We start from the raw sequence: 27458 nt of genomic DNA, 5'->3' as shown, positions 1-27458 counted from the left end.
CTCACATATCCCAACTTAAAAGTAGGTGGGGTAAATAGCATAATGGTTATGCAGACTCAAGCCTGAGGCTCTATAAAGTCCCAAGTTTGATCGCCCACACCACCAGAAAGCCAGAGCTGATCAGTGCTCTAGTAAAAAAGGGAAAAGTAGGTCTATCAGCCAGAGTTGGTGGTATATCACATTAAAGCCATTTGTATGGGCCTGGTGAAAGAACCATGAAGAACAGGCAGTAGGGAGCCAGGTGGTGATATACCTGATGGAGTGTACTCATCGCCATGCTCAAGGACCTGGTTGTGAGCGCCATCCCCACCAGCAAGGGGGAAGCTTCACAAACATTGAAGCAGGTACTACAGGTGTCTTTCCCTCTCCCCCTCTCAATTTCTGTCCTATCAAATAGAAGGAGTGATAACCCAGTGGCAGGGATTAAAAAAAAAAAAAAAAAAAAGGCAGGGGCTGGGTGGTGGCATAAGGATCCAGGTTTGAGCCCCCTGCTTCCCACCTGCAGGGAGGACACTCCACAAATGGCAAAGCAGGTCTGTAGTTGTCTTTCTCCCTCCGTCTCCCCTTCCCCTCTCACTTTCTGTCCTACCCAATAATTTAAAAAGAGGGAGTAAGTGGTAGCACACCTGGTTGAACGCACATTATAATGCTCAAGGACTTGGGTTCGGGTCCCCAGTCCCCACCTTCAGGGAAAGCTTTGCAAGTGGTGAAGCAGTGCTGTAGGTGTCTGTCCTTTTCTATTACCTCCTTTCCCCTTGATTGCTGGCTATCTCCAATAAATAAGTTTTAAAAAAGGAAAAACGGTCATTGGATTCATAGTGCTAGCACTGAGTCCCAGTGACAACCCTGAAAGCAAAAAAGCCAGTAACTGGTTAAGTATAGATGACTGATTTCTGTTATCTGTGTCTTGTTATATTTTTGCATATACACAAAAGAATCAGAAAAATCTCAGGCCTTTAGCATTAGAGCAGCGTTGTTCGTGTAATCCAGAGGATGGAGATCCTTAGGGGAGCTGAGAGCAGTAGCAGTGGAAAAAACCATGAGCTCATGCCTGGAAGTTGTCTCAGGAGAAGCCACTGAGACCCAGAGAAAACCTAACTGGTAATTAGTACATGGGGCTTCTGTTCTCCTTGGGGACAGCAGTGAAACCAGCTGATGCAGCCCTGCAGACAGTGGAGGCTGTGAATCGCTTTTTTTTTTTCCCCCTTGCCTCAAGGGTAATCACTGCTCCTGGAGGCCATTTTCGTCATCCTTATTACTGTTGTAATTGCTGTTGTTGGATAGGACAGAGAGAAATGGAGGGAGAGAAAGATAAAACACCTACATGCCTGCTTCACTGCTTGTGAAGCAACCCCCGCCATAGGTGGGGATCCTTACACTGGTCCTTGTGTTGCATGCCTTGTGCGCTAAACTGCTGAACTACCACTCAGCCCCCAAATTGGCCCTTCTAAAAGCAGCCAGCTCAGCCCAGAGATGCCCTCTCCTCCACTCTGACACACTGCCTGGGTTCCTGTCTACCCAGCCCAGCAATGGATTCTGCCAAGGAAAGTCAAGTCACAGCAGTTCTGATGGGAGACTTGTCCTCTTCATTGACCTGTTCCCTATCTTCTGTCCACCTGAAGATCTGGAAGGGTTTTACCCACAGCTCATTCCAATCTGATGGCACTGGGAACTCAGGAACTAAGCTTGCTTTCTGCCCCCCACCCAGCCCCCAATATCTCCAGCACAGTAATAGCAACGGACATCTCCCCCTTAGCTCAATGTGCTGGAATGCACTAGGGTGCTACCAGAGTCCTGGACAGCCATTCTTTCCCAGGGTGTCCACAGCTCTTGGGATCTCTGCTCCCATCCATATTTTACCCCAAAGTTGGTCACAGTAGAGGTCAACCAAACTGAGAGAAGAGGAAAAGGAGGTGTTTGCTCTCTAAGCTGCCCCAGTGTCTAGTGGAATAACTCTTCTGACTTGAATCTAATTGACATCATCCCATAATTTAATCCAATGTCTGGAAGCAGGAAATCTTTTGATATTATGTCCATCTGTATATCTTCTTTTCCACTTTCTATTTTGATAGAGATAAAGTTGAGAGGGTAGGAGATAGGGAGAAAGATGCCTACAGACCTGCTTCACTGCTTGTGAAGTGCCCCCTGCCATGGGGAACAGGGACTCGAACCTGGGTCCTTGTGCATGGTAACAATGTGGACCTCACTGGTTGTGCCACTGCCCAGCCCTCCATTTGTGTATATCTGAAGTATTCATCTGAACGTCAAGAGTATTTCTGTTTTTACCAGAGCCCTGCTCAGCTCTGATCTATGGTAGTGCTGGGACCTGAATCTGGGACCTTGGTGCCTCAGGCATGAAAATCCTTTTCCATAATCACTTACTATGCTATGTCCTCAGCCCTCTTGGTTTTAATTTATTCTAAATTTAAGAACTGTAAAAGCATACCTCTTCAAGTTTGTAAACAGGAGGATGGTTTTATTTTTGTTGTGTTTATTAATGAGAGAACGTCAACCTCGCACATGCAGTGTTGGGATAAAACTTGGGGCCTCATGCGTGAGAGTTCAACACTGTCCACTATGCCACTTCCAGGGCCATGAAACGTATTTAATGAGAGAGAAAACCAGAGCACCCCTGGCACATGTGATGCTCAGGATTGAACTGAGGACCTTTTGCTTACAGGTCAGTGCTCTACTCACTGCCACCTCCCAGGCTTTGGGGGAAAAAAAGTTTCCAAGTGAACACAGTTGGGTTTTCCACAAATTATTCAATGAAATGAGAACCCTGGACCTCAGGTATGTTAAGTTCTGTGTTCTATGGCTATGCTAAGCCACCACCCTAGCTTCTAAAATCCTACTTAGTAGTATGACTCAGTCTTCAATTGTATACACACTTGCTTAAAATAAAAAAATACAGAAAAACTCCAAGTAAGTTCTTCAGTGAGTCCATGCAGATCTTTCTCAACAAGTCAGCCCTCATCAGCTACTCTGAACTTTTTTTTTCCTTCCAGGGTTATCGCTGGGGCTGTGTGCCATTTTGTTGGATATGACAGAGAAATTAAGGGTAAGGGAGATAGGAGAAACATCTGCAGACCTGCTTCACTACTTATGAAGCATCCCATCCCCCTGCAGGTGGGGAGCAGGGCTTGAACCCCAATCCTTGTGCAGTGGTAACACATGTGATCTCAACTGAGAGCTCTACAATTTAGCAGAGCCCTCCCTCCCACTGACTGCAGGTTTAATGGTCATAGCTCCCATTTCTGTCCTCAAGGACACAAATGTGTGTCTGGCCATTTATACTTACAGTAAGCCTGTGAAAATGGCCAGGCAGGTACTATTGCCCCTTCTACAGCTGAGCAAATAAGCTCCCTTTAAGTGACTCTCAAAGCCAGAAGATACTCTGGACAAACAGGACCACAAGTCAGTAGTTCCGTATACAGTGCCTAATGCTACGTTTCTGCAAATCTACTTGTAAAGACAAGTGGTGTGCTTGAGAATAATTCCATTTCACACTTTCATTCTCTTGTAAGGAAGGTTTTCCAGAAATGTTATTTTCTGTCTCTCCTGGTTTTATACATGCAGGAAGCAGCCTGATGTGACTGCTGGTTGCTCACTCAAGTGCAGAGACTCGTTGGAAGCTTCTTACCATGACTTCATGCAGGGCTGAGACAGAGTAGGTCCTCTGTCACTGTTAATTCCTCAGGAGTGGCCTCCTGAGCTTCTTGGGAGCATCATTTCGCTCAACCGTCCTTGCAGCCAGCAGAGGCCTTCAGGACTCTGCCCTCGAGTTGTGGGGCTGCTCAGGGCCTGCACCCTGAATGCAATGGAGAACTTGGGGTGCAGCCAGGCTTCTGACTCTGGGTTGACCACCTGGTAGTGTCAAGGCCTATCTTTATATAGCAGCACTGCAGGCTTACTGCCATTTGATGAGGACAGAAGGAAAACCTTCTCTTGATGGTACGTCTTGTATTCTACCTGCAGGGAGCACTGGTAGCGGTTACTAAAATGACCTGACATGCGGTTCCTCCAGGGCCGGGGAGTCAGCAGTCATGGTTCCGAGCTCCCAGCTTCAATCCCCAGCACCACCGTCAGCCGGTCAGGTCGCTCGTCTCAGTAAAACCAAGTGAAACACCTGCACGGCGATCGCCCAGGGCCCCCTCCCCAGCCGAGCCAGGACGGCAGCCGGGAAGCCCAGCGGTGCGACCCTCCCTCCCTCCCTCCGCAGCTCCGGCCCTGCCCGGCGGGAGCGCGCGCACGCGGACGGACACGCGGACGGACGCGCGCACGACTCGGGACAGCGCGGCGGCGGCGTGGGAGGCGTTTATTGCGGCGGGCGCGAGGTGAGTGCGCGCGGGGTCGTCAGTAGTAGCCGCGCGGCGGCCGCGGCGGGAAGCTGTTGCCCCAGGGCCGCCGGGGCCACGGGCCGGAACGACCGTCGCCGGGCCACCCGCGTCTGTGGTCGCCGCCTCGGAACCTGCAACACACACGCGGCTCCGCTCGCGCCGGGCCCGCCGCCGCCCGCCCGCCCTCTCCCCCTCCCTCCCTCCCTCCCCGCCCGCCCGCCCGCCCGGGCTCACCGCTGGCCCCGGCTCCGCGAGCCGCCCCCGCCCCACTCCTCCACGACCGGGGGCGTCTCGGGCGGCCGCCGCAGGTAGTCCTGGAACTCGCGGTCCTCCTCCGTGAAGCGGTGGGCGAACATGGCCTCGAAGTCGGGGGCCGCCATGCCGCAGTCGGAGCTCACGTCTCGCGCGAAGGCGCCGGGCTGTGGGAGGGAGGAGGCGGCCGTGAGCGGAGCCCGCGCGCCCGCGGCCACCCCCGGCCACCCCCGGCCACCCCCGCCCCGGCCGCCCCGGCCGCCCGCGGGGAGCACCCACTGCACGCGCGGCCGGCTCGGGCGCCCCGCCTCCCGGAAGAGGGCCGGCACTAGTGACTTCCGCTTCCGGCGCGGCGGGGAGGCGTCGCTGCGGGCGGGGCCGGAAGTTCCGGACGCGAGGGGCGGCGAAAGCGGCTTCCGGCCGCTCCCCGGGAAGGTCCTGCGGCGGGCGGGACTGCCTCTCCGCGGGGGCGCGCACGTCCGCCCTGACTGCCCCTCGTGGACCCGCACGTCCGCCCTCTGCCTCTCCGCGGGGGCGCGCGCGTCCGCCTTCTGCCCCTCGTGGACCCGCACGTCTGCCCTCTGCCTCTCCGCGGGGGCGCGCGTCCGCCCTGACTGCCCCGCGGGGACCCGCACGTCCGCCCTCTGCCCCTCGTGGACCCGCACGTCCGCCCTCTGCCTCTCCGCAGGGGCGCGCACGTCCGCCCTGACTGCCCCGCGGGGACCCGCACGTCCGCCCTCTGCCCCTCGTGGACCCGCACGTCCGCCCTCTGCCTCTCCGCGGGGGCGCGCGTCCGCCCTGACTGCCCCGCGGGGACCCGCACGTCTGCCCTCTGCCCCTCGTGGACCCGCACGTCCGCCCTCTGCCCCTCGTGGACCCGCACGTCCGCCCTCTGCCTCTCCGCGGGGGCGCGCGTCCGCCCTCCGCCCCTCGTGGACCCGCACGTCCGCTCTCTGCCTCTCCGCGGGGGCGCGCGTCCGCCCTCCGCCCCTCGTGGACCCGCACGTCCGCCCTCTGCCCCTCGTGGACCCGGACGTCCGCTCTCTGCCTCTCCGCGGGGGCGCGCACGTCCGCCCTCTGCCCCTCGTGGACCCGCACGTCCGCCCTCTGCCTCTCCGCAGGGGCGCGCACGTCCGCCCTGACTGCCCCGCGGGGACCCGCACGTCCGCCCTCTGCCTCTCCGCAGGGGCGCGCACGTCCGCCCTGACTGCCCCGCGGGGACCCGCACGTCCGCCCTCTGCCCCTCGTGGACCCGCACGTCCGCCCTCTGCCCCTCGTGGACCCGCACGTCCGCCCTCTGCCTCTCCGCGGGGGCGCGCGTCCGCCCTGACTGCCCCGCGGGGACCCGCACGTCTGCCCTCTGCCCCTCGTGGACCCGCACGTCCGCCCTCTGCCTCTCCGCGGGGGCGCGCGTCCGCCCTCCGCCCCTCGTGGACCCGCACGTCCGCTCTCTGCCTCTCCGCGGGGGCGCGCGTCCGCCCTCCGCCCCTCGTGGACCCGCACGTCCGCCCTCTGCCCCTCGTGGACCCGGACGTCCGCTCTCTGCCTCTCCGCGGGGGCGCGCACGTCCGCCCTCTGCCCCTCGTGGACCCGCACGTCCGCCCTCTGCCTCTCCGCAGGGGCGCGCACGTCCGCCCTGACTGCCCCGCGGGGACCCGCACGTCCGCCCTCTGCCTCTCCGCAGGGGCGCGCACGTCCGCCCTGACTGCCCCGCGGGGACCCGCACGTCCGCCCTCTGCCCCTCGTGGACCCGCACGTCCGCCCTCTGCCCCTCGTGGACCCGCACGTCCGCCCTCTGCCTCTCCGCGGGGGCGCGCGTCCGCCCTGACTGCCCCGCGGGGACCCGCACGTCCGCTCTCTGCCTCTCCGCGGGGGCGCGCACGTCCGCCCTGACTGCCCCGCGGGGACGCGCCCCCCTTTGCGGGCCGGCTGGGGTGCGGGCGGCGCCGGGTGGTCACTGCCCTGCGCCCTGCCCTGTGAGCTGCTTGGCCTGTGGGTGCATCTCGGAGACTGATGTTAATAATTTCGTGTGTGGCGCACGTGGTACGAAGCGCAAGGACCCGCTCAAGCGTCCGGGTTCGGGCCTCCGTTGCCCACCTGCAGGGGCGCTTCACGCGCGGTGGAGCGGTGCTGTAGGTGTCTTTCTCCCTGTTTTTATTTGGTAGAGACAGAAACGGAGATGGAGAGACTCCCGCAGTCCAGCTTAACCGCTGGTGAAGTGAAGCCCCCTGCAGGTGGGGACCGGAACCCGGGTCCTTGCGCTCAACCAGGTGCGCTGCCCCCTCGCTCCAGCTCTGTCTCCCCCTCCTCTCAATTTCTGTCCTGCCAAATAAAATGAACGAGCGAAGAATGGCCACCAGGAGCGGTGGAGTCTGTGAGCCAGCAACAACCCCGGCAACTGGCGGCAAAAAATCGTTTCACAAGGATTCACTGAGGATTCCCTGGTCCAAGCTTACGTTTCCAGATAGAAAAAGAGAGACTCAGGGAGGGAGGGACAGCACAGCACCGAAACGTCTGGTGTGGTAGGGCCTGGGCTTGAACTTGGCTTCTGCGCATACATAGCAAAGCAGCGCACGGTCCAGATGAGCCGTCTCTCCAGTCCGGTACTGGACGCTGCTCACTTCTGCAGGTGAAAACCAAGCTGAGCCGCTGCAGGGTGGGGCAGCAGAGCCTCACTCACACAGGCATGATCCCGGCAGGACGCAGGGCAGACAGCACGCCACCTCCCGGGTGCTGGCAGGCTCCGGGCCTCGTGACCCATCTTTCTGCCCCACCGTCACTGATACCTTTTTTCTCTTCAGACAGAACTCTAGGAAAATCCCTAAAGACTCTCAGGTCTTATGACTTTATTGTTTCAGTCCTTGGCAATTACCAGTACCCAGTCTGTTTCTGGACTTTGTGTTGGGAGAGTGGAAAGAGTTAAAGTGATGTGGAATGCAGACGTTATGGTCTGACCGAAGCTGGTGCAGTGGGTAGAGCAAACCTTGGAGCCTCAAGTAGGAGGTCCCGAGTTCAGTCCCTGGCATCACATGTGCTCTGCTTCTCTCTCTCTCTCTCCAACTAGCAAAATAAGTTTTCTTGTTTTTTTAATTTAGTTGAATTGTCAAGCCAGAAGGTCTGATGCCTGGTAACCTAGAATAGTGTAGGAAATGGTCACTCCAGCTGGATACTCACATGCAAGAAAAGTCAGCAAAGTGAAATTAGCAAGATTTTTTTTTTTTTTAACCAGCACTCTGCTCTGCTCTTGGCTTATGGTGGTTCTGGGGATTGAACCTGGAACCTTTGGTGCCTCAAAAGTATTTATTCTACCTCCCTCAACTGCAAGAAAAAAAAAATTTAATTGCCATCAGGATTATCAGGACTTGGTGCCAGCACTATGAATCCACTGCTCAGGATGGCCACTTTTCAGTTTGTTTATTTGCTTGTTTCTATTTTTATTTGATAGGACAGAGAGACATTAAGAGAGGAGGGAGAGAGGCACCAGCAGCCCTGCTCCCTGCTCATGAAGTGTCCCCCTGCAGGTGTGGGGGGTGTCCCTGCACTTGGCACTTAGCTAAGTGTGCCACCACCTGGCCCCCAAGCCAGAAGCTTTGTGAAGCAAGCACACCTCACAGCGAGCCCACAGAAACACAGTATGTAGGTTGGCAGATGTCAGATCCTGTGAGAAGCCTTGGTTTGGGGTGTGGAGGGCAGAGACTAGCAATTCTGTTGACTGCTCTTCCAAGAAAGATTTCCATGGCTGCTCCGTCTGTCTTTGGGCCAGCTTCTGGGGCTCTTCATTCTTTGTGGAACCCACCCGACCCCACCTGGAATGTACTCTGTGACCTCTGACTTGGGAAAGTGCTTGGTGCTCTGTGTACTGTGCCCAGGCAGGCGCTGAGGGCTGAGTGCTCTTCCCTGCTCTCCCGGCAGGCCCTCCCCAGTGGCAAGGGCGTTGGTTTTCTTTTCTTTTTTCTTTTTTTTTTTCTTTAATGGGGAATTGATGTTTTACATTCAATAGTAAATATAATAGTTTGTACATGCATAACATTTCCCAGTTTCCCATATAACAATACAACCCCCACTAGGTCCTCTGTCATCCTTCTTGGACCTGTATTCTCCCCACCCACCCTCCCCAGAGTCTTTTACTTTGGTGCGATACGCCAATTCCAGTTCAGGCTCTACTTGTGTTTTCTTTTCTGATCTTGTTTTTCAACTTCTGCCTGAGAGAGAGAGATCATCCCATATTCATCCTTCTGTTTCTGACTTATTTCATTTAACATGAATTTTCAAGGTCCATCCAAGATCGGCTGAAAATGGTGAAGTCACCATTTTTTACAGCTGAGTAGTATTCCATTGTGTATATAGACCACAACTTGCTCAGCCACTCATCTGTTGTTGGACACCTGGGTGGCTTCCAGGTTTTGGCTGTTACAAATTGTGCTGCCAATAACATATGTGTACACAGATCTTTTTGGATGGGTGTGTTGGGTTCCTTAGGATCTATCCCCAGGAGAGGAATTGCAGGATCATAGGATAGGTCCATTTCTAGCCTTCTGAGAGTTCTCCAGACTGTTCTCCACAGAGCTTGGACCAGTTTACATTCCCACCAGCAGAGCAGGAGGGTTCCTTTGACTCCATAACCTCTCCAGCATTTGCTGCTGTTACCTTTTCTGATGTGTGACATTTTCACAGGAGTCAAGTTGTATCTCGTGTTGTCTTGATTTGCATTTCTCTGACAATCGCAGACTTAGAGCATTTTTTCATGTGTTTCTCGGTCTTTTGGATCTCTTCTGTGGTGAATATTCTGTCCATGTCCTCCCCCAATTTTTGGATGGGGTTATTTGTTGTCTTGTTGTTAAGATTTCCAAGTTCTTTATATATTCTGGTTATTAGCCTCTTGTCTGCTGTATGGCATGTAAAGATCTCTCATTCTGTAAAGGGTCTCTTGGTTTGGGTAGTAGTTTCTTTAGCTGTGCAGAAGCTTTTTAATTTGATGTAGTCCCATAGGTTTATGCTTGCCGTAGTCTTCTTTGTAATTTGATTTGTTTCATTGAAGATGTCTTTAAAATTTATGCAGAAAAGAGTTCTGCCAATATTTTCCTCTAAGTATCTGATAGTTTGTGGTCTAACATCCAAGTCCTTGATCCACTTGGAATTTACTTTTGTATTTGGTGAACTATAGTGGTTCAGTTTCATTCTTCTGCATGTTTCAACCCACTTTTTTCCAACACCATTTGTTGAAGAGACTCTGCTTTCCCCATGTAATAGTCTGGGCCCCTTTGTCAAAGATTAGATGTCCATAGGTGTGGGGGCTTACTTCTGGGCTCTCAATTCTATTCCACTGGTCAGTGTGTCTATTCATGTTCCAGTACCAAACAGTTTTGATTACGATGGTCTTATAATCAAATTTGAGATCTGGGAGTGTGATGGCTCTGGTTCTGTTCTTTCTTCTCAAGATCGTTTTGGCAATTCTAGGTCTTTTCTTTTTATCTGGAGATAAATATTTGTAGCATTTGTTCTATTCTCCTAAAAATGTGGTTGGGATCTTGATGGGGATAGCATTAAATTTGTAGATGACTCTGGGTAGTATATTCATTTTGATGATGTTAATTCTTCCAACCCATGAACATGGAGTATCTTTTCACTTCTTTGTGTCTTTTTCAATTTCCTTGAGTAGTGACTCATAATTTTCAGTATACAAGTCTTTCACTTCTTTGGTTAGGTTTATTCCTAGATATTTTATTGTTTTTGTTGCTTTTTATTATTTTATTGTTTTTGTAGTAAAAGGAATTGATTTCTGGATTTCAACTTCTTCTACCTTAGTGTTATGCATGTGGAATGCCACTGACTTTTTAATGCTAATTTTGTAGCCTGACACCTGTATTGCCTGATAATTTCCAAAAGCTTCTTGCTGGATTCCTTAGGTTTTTCTATGTATACTACCATGTCATCTGCAAATAGGGAGAGTCTGACTTCTTCTCTTCCAATCTGTATCCCTTGAATTCCTTGCTCCTGCCTGATTGCTATGGCAAGAACTTCCAACACTATGCTGAATAGTAATGGTGATAGTGGGCAGCCCTGTCTAGTACCTGATCTAGGCAGACCACCCTGAGTGACTATAGCCTTTAAGCTTCTAGAAGACTGTTTCCCCATTTCCAAAATGAGATGACATGACTATGGTCTTCTGCTATCTAAATTATAAGGCCCAATAGATGTATGCTATCCTCACTGTTTTCCAAAATGAATCAAAGCACTCTGGCTATTTGAAGTAAGAGAGATTCTGATGCAAACATTTCGCAATAGTTTTGTGAAAGTAAGCAAGTTCAAATGTGAGCAGTGCCGATGGCTGCTTATTGAGCATTTAGTACATCCCAGCACGGTGCAAGCTTTCCCGGATCTCATTCTGTCCTCGCAGGAGCTCACCCAGGCATCACTGTTATCCCTCCTTCTCCAAACAAGACTTAGCAGTGACAGGCAGTGTGCCCGATGATACCTAGCACGGGGGAGCTGCCTCTGTGCCAAGTGGGCATGAGATGGGGGTGAGAGGGTCCCCGAGCTTGCCGCTGTCAGGGATGGGAGACAGCAGGCTCAGTTCAGGCACCTGTATTCTGATCTGCTTCTGAAGCAGGAGAACTAACAGTGCAGGAGGGAGACACCCCGTCCTGCTTCTGTGGGCCTGGGAGGACCCTGAAGCTGCCCGTGGAGTGAGCAGCCGTCCTCCAGGCCTAGAGCAAGGGAAGCCGGGGGCCCGGGTCAGCAAAACTTGGTGACGGCCACAGCACGGAAGAGATTTTCACCCCAAGAGTGTTAGGACAGGAGTGAACCATTAAAATCTTGGTGTTGAGCAGGCCAGGAGAGCTCAGCCCATGGAGCTCACACTAGACCTCGAGTGAGGACCTGGGTTCGAGCCCCAGCCCCCATGTGGCATCACCATGCAAAGAGACACCTTCATAAGTGGCAACGCAGTGATGTAGTCTCTCTCCCTCTCTCCCGTCTATCTTAAAGGGAAAAAGGTCTTCTGAGAGAGGTGGAATCATGCAGGTATGCGGCACTAAGTGGGTAGACTGTGCACGTTGCCTTGCATAAGGCCCGGGTTCAAGCCACAGCACCAGGTGGAAGCAGCCCGGGGGCTCCGTGGGAATTGGTGTGATGCTGCACTGTCCCTCCTCTCTCCCTTCCAAATGCACAGGCGGAAGGAGCAGTTTGGTGGCCCTGTTATGTGACAGGCCCCAAGGTCTTCCCTGGCTGTTGGGCAGCCCCTCTGCTTTGCTCTATCGCTGACGCTGTGGTCTATTTACATAATCACTGTTTTGCCTGAGACCCGCCCTGCCTGCAGGGCATTAATTTTTCCCACCGGTTAAAACCTTGGAAGCTTTCTACCTTCAAGCTCTGTCCTTGTCTCCACCCCTTCTCCTAGCCATTTCCTTTTCCTGCTTGCCACTTTCAGTTAAAGATATATATAAAGGCGTTGTCTCTGATCAATAAAGACATTGCGTTCCCACTCCGCCACAAGTTCCTGGTTCCTCTCCCGTCACTGAGTAAGCAGCAGCCCAGGTTGGCTCCGGTCGAGTTCTCTCCAACCCAGAGAGCACGTACCCGGGAAGAAACACCCGCAATGCTAGCCCAGCACCTGGCCCTGCCCACAGCAACCCCGCATCAACTCTGAGTTGGCGGCCTTCCCTAGTGTCCCTGGAAAGCTGACAGCCAGGGCGCTGATGAAGGGCTGAGAGAGCCAGCGTTTCCCACTGCAGAGGGTTTGCAGCACTGGTCTAGACTAGGCTGACTTCAGCACACTCAGAGATGAGTAGTGAGAGCCAGACTCCCTTGCTTCCAGGAATCCTTTAGATCTATTTGAATTTTTAATTAAATTTCCACAGTAAGAGCAGTTGCGTCTAGAAAGAAGTGACATGATGGGGGTTGGGCGGTGGTGCAGTGGGTTAAGCACATGTGGCGCAAAGCGCAGGGACCGGTGTAAGGATCTCGGTTCGAGCCCCCGGCTCCCCACCTGCAGGGGAGTCGCTTCACAGGCAGTGAAGCAGGTCTGCAGGTGTCTGTCTTTCTCTCCCCTTCTCTGTCTTCCCCTCCTCTCTCCATTTCTCTCTGTCCTATCCAACAACGAACATCAACAATGGCAATAATAATAACCACAACGAGGCTACGACAACAAGGGCAACAAAGGGGGGGAAATGGCCTCCAGGAGCGGTGGATTCATGGTGCAGGCACCGAGCCCAGCAATAACTGTGGAGGGAAGAAAAAAAAAGTGACAGGATAAGGCTCCTAGCCAACCAGGTTGGAGGACCTCAGTGCCACAGTGACGGAAACCTATTTGAAAGAGTGCTCGAGTGATAAAAAATGATGCCCTGCTGACTCCAGTAGCCCTTGGACTCTCCAGAGCCGTGTGTGTGTGTGTGTGTGTGTGTGTGTGTGTGTATGTGTGTGTCCCCATCTGTAGCTCCCTCCTCCCTCTCTGCCTTCTCCATCTCCACACACACCGGTTTCCTGCCATGACCATCACCTCTTCCCTCACACAGTTGAGAATTCTTGAGAACAGAGGGGAGCAGTCACCGGTTGGAAGCAGCAGCCAGGCCCCGGTGCCCGTGGCAGCTCAGGAAGGTGGGCACTAGCTTCCTCACCGTTCCTGACGGACTTCTGCTGAGCCACAGTGTGACCCGTCTAGCCAAACACCTCCAGGACCAGGCCCCTGACTGCCAAGGAGTGAGTGACGCTGGCTGGCCACACCCTGGCTCCTCAGCGCACTGACTCACTCTGGGAAATGTGCCCCCCACCCCCACCCACGGGTGAGCCTGCTCCAGGAGTCACAGCTCCTACCTCTGCCCCTGCAGCCAGTCAGTGCTTGATAGAGATTTGCCAGGAATCAGACCTGCTTACCTTTAGCCATTTGCAGTCAGAGGAGACGTAACTGACCCCCCCACACACACACACACAGTTTATCAGATGCTGTTTCTGAGGCACCCGGGCCCTGCGTGGCCAGTCAGGAAGTGGCCATGTAATTTCTTTATTCACACAGCTGACTCCGTCCTGTAGAAAATTCATCTCAGAGGACTTGCTGGTGAGCTGCTCACTCACCTTCATTTGTTCCCTCCTCTTTATATTTGAAAGGATTCCACCCTCGCAGGTAAAAATAGCACACAGCTTCCCACTGACCATCCTGAAATAGAGCCCTCAGGGAAGGAACAGCACTGCTGCCTCCCAGGAGTCTGGAGCAGGCTGCGAGCGGAAGATAGAAAGGGACTCTGAGTCCGCGGGGGCGAGTGAGGCGTGCTGGCGGTGGGCACTGTCTAGGGTCCATTCTCCAGGAGAGGCATCTCGTGGGGACCTGGCAGCCTTGGCGAAAGGAGCCTCCTCTCAGCCCCCCGCAATGCCCCCGTCCCCTCTGCTCCAGATGCCCTCGGAGTCCTCGAGCTCCTGCCGGCTCTGCCCCCCTGCTCGGGCAGTAGCTTCCGTGAGGCTGGGGAGGCCTTGCTCAGACGCTTTGCCCTGGGTCAGAGTGCCAGTCCTCCGCGCGGCCCTCCCTGCCCTCCACCTGCCCGCTGTGGGCACTAGCTCTCTGCCAACTCGGCCTGGCACATGCCTCCATCGGCCACGCTCAGCTCAGACTCGCTGCAGGTGCCTGGGATGCAAAGACTGTCTAACTTGCTCTCTAACTTGCGGGCGTTTCATTTGACCTTTTCTGACCTGTGGTGGAGGGAGCACTGCTGTCAGCCGCTAGTCTTTGCCTTGTGCCCCGGGGCCTCCTGGGATTGCTCACTAGTGGAGCCACAGTGAGATGCCCATCTCTGGCCGCTGGCCTCCCCTGTCTCATTCCAGGTGGGCACTTAGCTGACTCTTTGTTCCTTTAAACTCAGGGGAGGCCATTTAGTGAGCGGTGGTCTGTCTGTCCAGCGCACCTTTCAGCTGCCATGACTCACCTCAGAAGCTCTCCGCATTTTCTCAAGCTCCCAGCAGCGGGTTAAGCACAGGAGGCGCAAAGCGCAAGGACCCGCGTAAGGATCTTGGTTCGAGCCCCAGGCTCCCCACCTGCAGGGGAGTCGCTTCACAGGTAGTGAAGCAGGTCTGCAGGTGTCTGTCTTTCACTCCCCCTCTCTGTCTTCCCCTCCTCTCTCCATTTCTCTCTGTCCTATCTAACGACAGTAATAACTACAACAACAATAAAAACAACAAAGACAACAAAAGGGAAAATAAATAAATCAATTTAAAAGAAAAGGAAAGAAAAGAAAGGGGGAAGCCCACCAGGAGTGGTAAATAATCAGGCAGGCACTGAGCCCCAGCAATAACACTGGTGCCGCACAGAGTGCTGACTCTTGGGGGCTGGGAGGGAGAGGATGGGAGTGGGCTGGGGTGACCGCCTCCCCTCACCAGGGAGGTAGCAGGCTCCTGGGACCCGGAGGTGGTGGTGGTTGCACAGCCCCGGGTGCGAGCAGGTGCCACTGGCCCGTAAACTTTTGGGTGAGTGTTAGCGTGAGCTCCTGCTCACTAGGCAATTTGCAGTTTATACAGCACGGCCAAAGATGGAGAACTGCTCCGCACTGCACCCCTGCCTGTGTCCCCCCAGGAGCAAGCTGATCCCCCTCCCCACTGCCCTGCCCTGCCTGTGTCCCCCAGGAGCAAGCTGCCCCCCCTCCCCATTGCCCTGCCCTGCCTGTGTCCCCCCAGGAGCAAGCTGATCCCCCTCCCCACTGCCCTGCCCTGCCTGTGTCGCCCCAGGAGCAAGCTGCCCCCCTCCCTGCTGCCCTGCCTGCCTGTGGGCCCCCAGGAGCAACCTGAACTCTCTGGACGGGCCTCCCAGCCTCCCTGAAGAGCCTGGTGAAATTTCACCTCCTCCTCACCCTCCGGTGTCCTGGTGTCCAGTGTCTTCCCCGCAGGCTCCCAGCTTCTTGCTGTGTGCGGGCCCAGCAATGGGCAGGCAGGACACTCAAAAATCAGCTGAGGAAGACAATGCCAAGGCAGCAGTGATGGCAGGCGGGGGTGGGGGGTGGGTGATGGACTCTCCAGCCTGAGGTCTTGAGTTCAGTACCAGGCACTGCATGTGCCGGAGTGATGCTCTGAGTTCCTCCCTGTGAATAAGTAAATACATTTTTAATATTTACTCACCTACTAAGGACCACAGACTTTTTTATTAGTAACTTTTTAATTTTATTTATTTTCCCTTTTGTTGCCGTTGTTTTTTATTGTTGTTGTTATTGCTGTCGTTGTTGTTGGATAGGACAGAGAGAAATGGAGAGAGGAGGGGAAGACAGAGAGGGGGAGAGAAAGACAGACACCTGCAGACCTGCTTCACCGCCTGTGAAGCGACTCCCCTGCAGGTGGGGAGCCGGGGGCTGGAACCGGGATCCTTACACTGGCTGGTCCTTGTGCTTTGTACCACCTGCGCTTAACCCGCTATGCTACCACCCGACTCCAAGGAGCTATTATTTCTATAACTATCTGTCTATATTTATGTATATTTGCCCATTATTTCTCTGTTCCTACTTTCTCTTCCTAAGTCACACCTTCTACTTGTGAGCGTCCTTCACTTTTTTTTTTCTTTTTCCTCTTCTCTCTTTGGGACCTGATGAAATTAGGGTTCAGAGCCCTCTGGTCATCTCCCCCTAACATTTGCCCCAAAGTGCTAAGATACAGAGATAAAGAGGAAAAGGGAGTATAGAGAGGAAGAGAGAGAGTGGCCTGCAGCACTGCTCTGCCACTCATGAAGCTTCTCCCTGCAGGTGGAGGGTGGGGGCTGGAACCTGGGCCCTTGCCCATTGTAACACATGGGCCCAACCAGGCGTGCCATTGCCTGTCCCAAATCCCTATCTTTTGAAGTGGCAGAGGGGGTACAGAGGCCCCAGTTTCCTGCCCTGGCACTGCACCTGCAGAGCTGAGCAGGACTCTGTCCTTTCACACTTGAGGGGAAGCTGGAGTGGAGCTGGCCCTGCGTGGGCAGCTGGGGGCTGATTTGGAGGAGGGACTGAGGATGGGTCAGAGCAGCTACTGCGGGGGCTGGGCTGGGAGGCACGTTTCTGGAGGGGGGTCTGCTCAAGACCCACCCGCTGGACTCCGAGGTGCTTGTGAGGCGAAGGAGGGGTGGCAGGGCACCTCTGTGGGTGGTGACTGAGGTGCCCACCGGCCTGTCGCTTTGAGAGAGCACCGAGGTACTGTCTTGATTCTGTCCCTGTGTGCGTGTCTGCTACTGTCACTCTGATGTAACAAAGGAAACTCCTGGAGCAGAAGCTGTGGGGAGCCGGTCAGAAATGGCCAGGGAGGAACTCCTGCCCTGGGCCAGGTGCCAGCGTGCGCGTCTCTGCCTGCCTGTGTGGGGCTGAGCCACAGGCCCCCAGCCCACGGCAGCAAGCAGCCTGGGGGTTGGGAGGCAACCCCACTGTCTCCCCATGTGTCTGCTTGGCTTTTTGTTTCTGCTTGGCTCTTGGTTTTCTGGTAAAGGGTTCTTTCATTTAAACAAGATATTTGATGTCATTGCCTCTGGCCAAAGTGGGTTGGTTGGGCCGCATCTGGGCCAGGCGGGGCCCTAAGCAGGGACCCCACTCAGCCCTGTGTCAGTTCCCTTCCTGCCTCGCTCCCTCCACACTCTCCCCCTGTGCTCCTGTGGGGCCCGGTTGCTCCCACGTCTCCCCAAGGCTGCTCCACCATCCTGTGGCCCAGGCGTCCCTCTGTCCTGAATTCCACAGAGCCCCCAACCCCCAGTCAGAAATGCAGGGACTTTGCTCTCTGTCCTACTCTGCTCAGTCTTGTTCAGCGGTGGCTGGTTTGTCTGAACCGCCTGTCCTGTCCTGGCCTGTCCTGTCCTGTCCTGTCCTGTCTGCTGTGGCCACACAGAGCTACTGTTCCCTTCCTCCTGCCTGGAGCTCTCAGCCTCAATCCTCTGCACCACCATAAGCCAGAGCCAAGCTCTGGTGAGATAAATAAGTAAGTAATAAAGAAGAGGGGCCAAGTGGTGGTACACCTGGTTAAGTGCACACATTACAGTGTGCAAGGACCCAGGTTCAATCCTCTGGTCCCCACCTGCGGGGGAAAATCTTCACAAGTGAAGAAGATCTGCAGGTGTCTCTCTGTCACTTTCCCTCACTATCTCCCCCTCTTCCCTCAATTTCTCTCTATCTCTATCTAGTAATAAATAAATAAATAAACAAACAACAAAGTAATAAAGAAGAGGGAGCCCAGAGCCAATCAAGCAGCCCCCAGCCAGAGACCCTGCCCCCAGAGACAGCACATAGGGAGGCGTCACACCCGCAGGAAACTGTGGGGGAGTGCTGGCTCAGGACCCGGCCTCGGGCACTCGCAGCAGCTGGGCACCCCTGGCGTTGCCACAGTGGCATTCTGTTCAGAGGCAAGCAGGGTGGCACAGATGTCACCAACCATATGATCCATGTGGAAGACACTCTTCTTTCTTTTTTTAAATTTATCTTTATTTATTGGATAGAGACAGCCAGAAACTGAGAGGGTAGAGGAGACGGAGGTAGAGAGAGATCTGCAGATGTGCTTCACGCCTCGCAAAGCTTTCCCCCTGCATTTGGGAACTAGGGCTTGAGCCTGGTCCTTGTGCGCTATAACATGCGCGTTCAACCAGGTGCGCCACCACCCAGCCCCAGAAGGCACCCTTCTCTTAGCACTTCAGGGGCTCGGTACTCACTGAAAGAATTTTTTTTCTTTCTATTTTGATTTGACAAGACAGAGATAAATGAAGAGGGGAGGGAGAAGTAGGGAGGGAGAGACACCTGCAGACTTGCTTCACTGCTCCTGCAGGAAGAATATTTTAATAAGGTTCCTTCGTCTCCACAAATCCCGCTTAGCGGCTTTCACTCCGAGGATGGCTTTCATAAGGGCTTGTTTGTTTCAAATGCGACTGAGGGCACTGACCTTAGACTCAGCACAGAAGGCAGAGTGAGCAGTGAGCGAGCGCCAGGGCCTGTGCTGCACCGGTGAGTTTGCCGGCCCACCCGGAGGGCGCTGGCCTCAGTGACCTGATAGAAGCCTGCTGTGTCCCAGGGAACCTGGACACGCCAGTGGGAGCACTGTTCATGCACGTGGAGAACCTGGCTCTGCTGTAGAGAGAAACAGAAATCACAGGCCACCGAGTCAGGCAGGTGGGCTTTGGGCAGCCTAGCTTTTTAAAAGTAGAGAAAACCGAATTGCAGGTGAGAGGAGCATGTCTACGTTACATACCCGCGGCCGGGCTCCATCACCGCACCCACTCAGTCCCAGCCGGCTCTAGTCCGTTGCTTTGATTTTTAGGTAGAGGGTCACAGACAAAGGGAGGCAGAGGGAAGGAGAGGCAGCGCAGCACTGCTTATGGGGTCTTCCCCGGGAGTGCTCCCGCGTGGTGGCCGGGGCTTGAACCTGGGTCCTTCCTCATGCTTTGGGCTCCTGGGTGCGTGTCTTTGGCTTTCCTAACGCACGACTCTGCTAGGTGGCAGTGAGAGAGAGAGAGAGAGAGAGAGAGAGAGAGCGCGCTTCCCGCTGTGCTGTGCCATGGGGTTCGGGCTTCCTGGCTGGTTTCTGGGTGGCCCTGCCCGCCCCGCCCGCCCCAGCCTCACCTTTAGGGGTGCTCCTTCAGCCGCCCTTCCTGACATGGCCTGTGACCGGGTGGCTCCCCAGGACTCCCAGGGCCCTCTGCTTTCCTTCCTGTTTCTGTGAGCCTCACTGGGCTTCACTGCCAGGGGGCTGACTCCTGAAAGACCCAGAGGGAGGAGGGAAAGACACCCCCCCGCCAGTACCCATCTGCAGGCTGCACTGAGCATGGAAGTGGGGACCAGGACTGCTCTCCACCTTGGGTGCACTCAGCAGGGGCAGTGAGGAGGGAGGCTCCCTGGGGTGGGGGGCTGCTCCCTGTCCTTGGTTCCCTGGCTGCCTGGTCCCTGATAACCCGCTGTCCTCAGCCCACCACATGCCAGACTGGGTGCCTCCTCCCTGCCCTGCCCTGCCCCTCGGACCCAGGGTCCCAGCCTTCCCTGCGGGCTGGGCTCCCAGGCCTCTCAGCCTCTGCCTCTAAGCAGACTCTGCAGCTCTTTCCAGACTGACCTGGCCGGGTGCCTTGGCCTATTGCCCACCCCCTCCCCTTCTCCCCAGAGAGGTAGGGCTTCCAGCTGCAGGCCCTGAGACCCCAGGCTTGGCCCAAATGGCATGCGCATGTTGGGGGGCGGTGGGGGCGCACCCTCAAGAGCTGCCAGGGGTGGGCTGCAGAGCAGAGACGGGGAAGCTGCTGCTGGGGAGTGACCTTCTGAGTAGCCAGCATGGGTGCAGAGACAGAGATCTCTCCAGATGGAGAGGGCCCTGGGAAACGCAGGTCGGGGGACACTGAGGGGTCAACAGGCCAAGCTGTAGCCCCCAGGTGGGGGTGTGGCGGCTGCCACCTGCCCGGCCCGCCCTGCCAGCTCTGCACTGGACTGGGGGGGGGGGGAGAGACAGGCGGAAACCGGTGTAGACGGGATCTGGAGGCTGGTGAGGGTGGGCTCCTGGAGGGCGGCGGCATTCAGCGCACACCGGGCGCAGTGTCACCTTGGGCACCCCCTCCCCCGGCAGCTGGTCTCAAAGTGAGGGTCGCCCCAGGGTCTCCTCCGCTGGATGGGCGCTTGGTCCGGGCGGGGGCGCGCACCGGATCATGGGGGTGCAGGCAGGGGCGCGCGCTAGATCCTGGAGGGCCCAGCGGGCGCGCGCACCCGGATCCGGCGCGCGTGCCCGCGTGACTCTCCAGGATCCGGCGCGCGCCCCCGCCCAGTCCCCAGGATCCGATCGGGGGCGCGCACCGGATCTCGGGGGGGCCCCCGGCGGGGCGCGCACTCGGGCGTGGGGGGGGCACAGGTTACGTCAAGGCGGGCGGGGCGGAGGGCGCGGCCCCCGCCGGCCCCTCCCTGCCGCCGCCCCCACCCCCCGCGCCCCGGCGGAGATGGAGAGGCGCCCGGGCTGAGCCGGCTTGGCCGCCCATGTGGCGCGGGGAGCGGGAGCGGCTCGGAGCGCGCACGGGGCCGCCGGCCCAGCAGCCCGGACATGGGGTGAGTGTCCCCCTGCCCCGCAGCCCCGCAGCCCCGCAGCCCCGCAGGGCGCACCCCTCTCCGCAGCCCCTCGTCTCCGCTGGGATGTTGCCGCGTGGTTGGAGGGCGCCGGCCCCCACCCCGCAGCTCCTGGCCTGCGGGGCACCGAGAGGGGCCGCACACGGCGCGGGGAAGTTTCCTGCCAGGGGCTCCGGGGTGAGCGCCGGAACTTGGACGCCCGCGTCCCGCGACAGGGGAGCGACGGGGCCCTGAGCCCGCCCTCCGGGCGCACAGGTGGGACCCGCGGCCAGATGAGGACGCCGGGGGCTGAGTGCACCCCTGCCGCCCCACGCGGGACTTCCGCGACCCCCTTGTGCCGGGGGCGCGGGGAGCAGGTGGGAGGCACTGCGATCTGCACCCTGGCCCGGGGACCGCGCCTGCTGGGTCTGGGGGTGAGGGGACCCTGATCCTGGGCGGCTCCTGCTCCAGTGTCTGGAGCCAGTGTCCCGGCACCCTTAGCAGGTGGTCAGAAGCAGATGTCATGCAGACCCGGAGGCAGCTCCTCTGTGCCATCCCCAGCGAGCTCTCTGAGCAGGGGAGGATTTGAAGCACTCACGTTTCATCCTTCAGAAACCATGTAGCAAGCAGGAGCAACTGGCCAGTGCAGGTCTTAATTAAGACAGAAGGGGAAAGGGGTCTGGTAACTACCTCTGTCTCTCTCTCCCGCCATCCTCCCAGCACTCTGCCTGATCAAAAGCAAATATTGAAACTCTGGTGGAGATGGCATAGTTCCCTGTCAATGAAAGCTTAAAGAAAATGTCAGAAGTGATTTTGGTTTGTGGAGAATCGGGGAGGAGTAGCTGGGGATTTTGTTTAAACACCAATGTCTCTCCTGCAATTGTAACATCACCCGGTAAATAAACGTCTCTTACTCACCTCTTCTAGGTGAGGGCAGGCATGTAACTCCTGCCCTTGGCCGTTCTCCACGTGTTCTAGGGCACGTGCGAACACACCACAGCTGTGAAGGCCCTGGTGCAGAGGGCTGGGGGGTGGGGGGCAGAGTTTAACCAAAAATAGAACCAATGTCATTCCTTCCAAGAGTTGAGTAGGATGAGGGGGAAGGACCAGGGAAGGGCAGCCAGCACACACTGCACTGTGGTCAGAGCTGTGGTGTAGACACAGCCAGGATCGCAGGGAAGAGAGAGTTCAGTTTCTCTCTCCCCACGTGAGCTGTCAGAAGTGCTACAAGACACCAGGAACTTCGCTGCTTCCCGCGTCTGTGCAGAGTGGTGTCTGAGCTACGCCTGTCTCACCTGTTGGAGGCCAGCTAGTGGTGGGTTCCTGGAATAATGCCACAGGAACGTTCTCAGGAGTGTGGCATCTCCCGCACCCCGTTTGCATCTGGGGTGGGTGTGCTGGAGTGGGGTTGCTAGGTCCATTGATGCTTTTTCTAAGAGTTCCTGGTTGATTTCTGTTGGGACCAGTGTCACAGGCTGGGGAGACTGCCATGTTGGACAGCTCGGCTCTGGCTTCTCCTCCTGTGTTCCTTCTTCACCTGAACGTATTCTGAAAGGTGCCTACCCCACCCCCATGGCGGCAAGGAACAGTGGTGACATGGGTGACCTCCTCCTCCTGCTCTGCTCTAACCCCCCCCCCCTCCAGCCCCCTGCTTGCTCCCTGGCCGGGATGCTGGGGTCACCTGGAGACTTCATGCGTCCTTTTCTCAGTCAGCACTCTTCCTGGACCTTCCTAGCTCCCCTGCCCAACCATGAGCACCTCTGGGTGCTGGGTCTCCCACCTTTTCTTCAGGGCCTTCCACTCTGTCCACACTGGTGCTCTTAACATGACCTCAGTCCTCTCCCTGGTCCTCACACTGGGGTCCTGTGGGTCCCACCACAGGGATGCATCTAGGGTGCATTCACCTCTTCCCAAAATTGTAGCCCCAGGAGATCGAGTGGTAGCACAGCAGGTTAAGAGCACATGGCGTTTGAACCGCAAGAGGCAGTGTAAGGATCCCGGTTCGAGGCCCCAGCTCTCCACCTGCAGGAGGGTTGCTTCACAAACGGTGAAGCAGGTCTGCAGGTGTCTGTCTTTCTCCCCACCCCCGTCTTCTCCTTCTCTCTCAACTTCTTTCTGTCCTATCCAACAACAGCAATAACAAGAATAGCAATAACAACAAGGGCAACAAAATGGGGAAAAAATGGCCTCCAGGAGCAGTGGATTCATAGTGCAGACACTGAGCCCCAGAGATAACCCCGGAGGTTAAAAAAAAATTGTAGCCCCATGCTAGTCTTCCCCCCACCCCTGTGCTCCCTTCCCAGACTAGCATCCCTCAGCTTCTACTTGCCAGGTAGAAGAGGTGTTGTCAGTCTGTTCTCCACGCTGGAGCCTGAGCCCCAGATTTTGAACCTTGAAAATCAGATCATGTCACTTCCCTACTTCAGCAGCCTGTGGCCTTTGCTCCCCCAGCCCAGCCTGCCCACCTTCTGCTCACACAGGCTTCTTCCTGCCTGCCCACCAGGGGTCTGCCCCTCCTCTGCAGATGCTTCTGCCAGCCGGCTGTCTGAGCAGGTGCCTTCTCTGTCCTGTCCCTCAGATGTGACCGCTCAGGGTGACCACTTTCCCCGCCACCCCCTTCCCTGCCTCCTGCAGCTGCTGACGTGTGACCTGGTGCCCCGCCTTCCCTGCCCACCCCACAGCTTCAGCGGAGGCTGGAATGGCGGGCAGTGTGTGTGCTCTGGGTCACTTTTGTGCCGCCAGCTGAGAGTTGAGGGCCAGGAGAGGAGGAAGTGCCACTTGGAGGCTGTCTTCTCTTCATGCTGAAGCCACCACTTAGCTTTCTTGTGACTCGGGTTTTGGGGTGCCTGCTTCATCTGAGGGTGGGGCTGCAGAAGACCCCCCCAGACCCGGCTCTTCGGCCCCGGCCCTTGAGCCGGCCGTCAATGTTTACAAGCAAGGGCGGCTCTTTCTCTTGGCTCTGTCCCCCACGCCTCTTTCTGAGTCTAGGGTGTCCCCGTTGTGGTCATCTAACACCTGGCCTCCTTTTGGTAATCTCCCCGATTGCCTTTTTTCCTGTGCATTTTCCATCCCCCACCCAGGCCACGGTCCCGACCTGCGTCTGGGCCGCATGTCGGCTAAGCTAGATGTGGTCACTCCGACGTCTGAGGTGAACTTATCTTCTCTTGGTTCCTGTCGAAGCCTCCGCGGTGCCTTCCTCTGTGAGGCCACGGGCAGTGCTGCTGCTGGGATCCAGGTGACCCCTGCTCGCCGCTCAGGCCTGGTGCAGTAAGCTCCAGCCAGGGAGAGGGGCCTTGTCCGCAGGTGGCGGCCCCACGTGGGGGACGATGGTGGGCACCCGAGCCATGAGGTGCCACTTGAGAAACTTCGGGAAGAAGGCGGTCAGACTGGGAGTCACCTCCGTGGAAAGATGCCCAGGGCTCAGAGCAGGACACAGAGCTGAAGGCCTGAGCCCCGTGTGGTGTTGGCCCTGGGGAGCGGCCAGCACTGTGGTGGGCGGCAGCCCTGGCCTCTGCCATGGAGGCGAGGGTGCCGTCCCTGGAGGTGAACCCTGAGGCTTCTGTGCTGTGATGGCCGAGAGTCTTGCTCTGAGGGCCCGCCTGCGCCCCGTCGCCTTCCACTTCGTTTCCAAGAAAGGCGTTAGCTCCGGTGGCTCCACATCATGGGAAAAATCCAGCAGGAAGAGGGGGCGAGGGCTGCAGCCGCCCAGGAGCCCCCCACCCCGTGCTCGTCATCTGGCCCCTGCTGGAGCAGGTGTGCCCGCGAGGTGGCTCTCGCTCTGCTGTGTCTCTGCCGCTAGCCGGCCAGCGAGAGGCACCCTCCTGCTCTAGCAGCCAGCAGCCACTCGCACGCACCTCTGCGTCCACACCTTCTCACGCAATGCGGTGCGGAGTCTTGCACGACTTTGGAAAACAGAATCGCAGGCATTTCAGGCTCTGTCAGTCTGTCTTGTTGATTGAAAAGTGCTGCGCCTTGTTCTGGAAAGGCTTTAAGTAGGTCCACAGGGACGCTTTGACTGAGCTCCCGCGGGGAGGAGTGGCAGTGGAGACGCGATCACAGTGAACGCGGGGGGGGGGGGGGGGGGGGGGCTCAGAGACTGATTTGGTTTGGGTGAGTCACCGCTCCTGAGTGAGTCATGTGTGCGGCCACCCCTTCAGGAGCGTCCAGGCAGAGTGGCCGTGCCCACCGCAGTCCGTCTCAGAGCCCGTAGTCAGGGCCATCACCCCAGTCCTTCCGAGAACTCCGCTGCGGGAGCTTTTGCGTGGGGCGGGGGGAACTCGCAGCCCCTGCGTTAGTGGGAAGACAGTTTTTTTAAAAAAATTTATTTATCTACTTCCTTTTGTTGCCCTTGTTGTTTTCTTGTTGTAGTTATTGTTATTGTTATTGATGTCGTCGTTGTTGGATAGGACAGAGAGAAATGGAGAGAGGAGAGGAAGACAGAGAGGGGGAGAGAAAGACAGACACCTGCAGACCTGCTTCACCGCCTGTGAAGCGACTCTCCTGCAGGTGGGGAGCTGGGGGCTGGAACCGGGATCCTTGCGCTGGTCCTGACAGTTTTTAAAAATGCCTGGACGGGTCCAGTGGCCTGCGCCCACCTCTGAAACCCTTGGGAGGTTCCCTGTGGGCCCTGGGTGGAGGGGAGCAGTGTGCCCCCCCCAGAAGAATTGTTGAGCATGTCGGGCCACTTTCCAGGAGTGGGCACACGCTTGCTCAAGCATGGCTGTGCCCAGGGCTGGGTGGGCTTGCTGGTCTGCCTGGCGTCCCTGCCCTGCGGGGTGGATGAAAGGCTCCTGACCTTGCCCAGAGCTGCAGGCTGTGTGTGTAGCACCAGGCTTCCAGTCTTTCCTGGCGGGGAAGGGAGCGGTGTGGGGAGATCTCGGCTGTGCCTGGGCCCTAGTCGGCTGGTGTCATTCTGGTGGAGAGCTTTGTGACCGCCTTTCACATGAGATCTGCAGGCTAGATGTGTGCTTGTGGGGCACACATCTAGACATTTGTCAGCGACTAGAGAGACTTTTTGGAAAACATTTTTATTCACAGCCTGGCTGATAGTCTGATTATTATTCCTCTGAGAACTCGGGACATGGCATGCCCGCCCCACGCAGTTGGGCTCCGGGTATGGCAGTGCCATCAGCCGTGGCAGCGCCCAGCTAGTGCCCAGCCCCCTTCAGTCGGGGGGGGCATGGGCTGTGGGTGACCAGGCGAGGACCATCCACAGGGGCCCAATTAGCAAGCAGAGCACAGACCCCGCTGCCCAGGGCTGGCCGTCTCCCCCTGGGGAGCTCTCACTGGAAGAGCTTTTAATTGGACTGGTGCAAATAATGCAGAAAAGCAGAGCTGCTCTGGCTCCCATAGTCCCGGGGGTGCAGGTGATGGGGCGTCCTCAAGGGGGAGGGATGAACCGGTTCCCAGCTCCAAGGACAGGAGGGGGCTCAGCCCTGGAGCAGTGAATGCCTGGCTCCTCAGGCAAAAGTAGACCTGCCTGTTGGGGACCCCGGGCAAGAAGACTAGCACAGAGGCTCACGGCCAGCCCCCAGCCCCAACCCCCAGTGGGTCACCATTCTGCCCTGGTCCACAAAGAGCCCATCATCGCCCCACTGTTAATCTTTCTTCCCTTTCTCAAAAATGCATCAGAACTACCCAGCATGACCCCTTGGAGCAATAAGCTCTACTTATTAACCTCTGCGAGGAGCAGGTAGTCCCTGGAGGCAAGGGACAGTCATGTGCCGACTGGAGGCTCCCATACCCCCACACACACCCGGCCTGTGTCCCCCGCAGACAGGGCCGGTGCCTGTGTCCCCGCAGACAGGGCCGGTGCCTGTGTCCCCACAGACAGGGCCGGTGCCTGTGACCCCGCAGACAGGGCCGGTGCCTGTGTCCCCGCAGACAGGGCTGGTGCCTGTGTCCCCGCAGACAGGGCTGGTGCCTGTGTCCCCGCAGTCAGGGCTGGTGCCTGTGTCCCCGCAGTCAGGGCTGGTGCCTGTGTCCCCGCAGACAGGGTTGGTGCCTGTCCCCCACAGACAGGGCTGGTGCCTGTGTCCCCTTTATGCGGGACCCTTAGTGTCTCATGTCGCCTTCACACCTCCGCATTAGGGTGTTTGGAGGGGTTACTTGTTTGGAGGGGTTACTTCCTCCCCTTGGACCCCGAGTACCTGCCCCACTCCCTGACACAGCAGACACGCATTTAAGCATCTAAGCTGGTGGCCATTTAGGCCAGCGCTGCCTAGGGCAGCATGAGTGCCACCATGTTCTTTACAGGCTCCAGTGACCACACTGCAGCAGTGGGATGTGGCGGGTGCTTTCCATGCTCCCACAGTGTCCAGACCTCCACTTCTACCTGGGGTCCATGTGAGTGAGTCAGACATGGCCCCTCTTCCCTAGTGGGGAGGCAGATGCCACCCCTCCCTGCCCCCCACCAAGAGAAAAATAAACCAGCCTACCCACCGGTCCCGCTAAAGTAAAATAACCAAACTGTGAGCTGTGCCATGAGGAAAGGCACTGAGACACCGGAGCTGCTGCCTCCTGCGAGGGCCGACTGAGCCTTCTCAGTGCAAGGCAGCTGTGCAGGCTGAGTGTGGGGGCTTGCTACCCAGAGTGTTGAGAACGGAAGCTGGGCCTGCTGATGGCGGCGGGCAGGGGAGAGCCATGGGCAACGGCGCCTCTGACTTGGGCTTGCGGTGTAGAGAGGTCAAATCGGGTAGACGGGACCCGCAAAACTGTGACCTGGTCCTTCTCAGTTTCCGGGAGGCCACTGTGGTGCTGTGGAGAGTGTAGGAGTTGAGGGGACAGGAACTGAGCGAGGAGGTGATAGTCGTGGAGATGGGTTCTGGTGGAGGTGATGCTCGTGGAGACGGGTCCTGGTGGAGGTGATGCTCGTGGAGAC

General features: G+C 56.9%; 1 protein-coding gene across 3 annotated transcripts in view; it reads left to right on the top strand.

Annotated features, from left to right (window-relative positions):
• Positions 1–27458, top strand: part of HOMER2 (homer scaffold protein 2) — a 62111-nt gene that overhangs the window by 702 nt on the left and 33951 nt on the right. Inside the window, exon 1 of one of the 3 annotated variants that reach the window (XM_007529576.3) lies at positions 20424–20581. The exons of 1 other annotated variant lie outside the window; for it this stretch is intronic. In XM_007529576.3, coding sequence (XP_007529638.2) covers positions 20577–20581 — 5 coding nt within the window. In that variant the 5' untranslated portion in view covers positions 20424–20576. Of the gene's footprint in view, positions 1–20423; positions 20582–27458 lie in introns of those variants that run through there. One more of the 3 variants, XM_060179535.1, reaches the window with a different exon arrangement.

The sequence above is a fragment of the Erinaceus europaeus genome, chromosome 20 (assembly GCF_950295315.1).
Source record: "Erinaceus europaeus chromosome 20, mEriEur2.1, whole genome shotgun sequence".
NCBI lineage: Eukaryota > Metazoa > Chordata > Mammalia > Eulipotyphla > Erinaceidae > Erinaceus > Erinaceus europaeus.
This window is presented reverse-complemented; position numbering and strand designations above follow the sequence as displayed.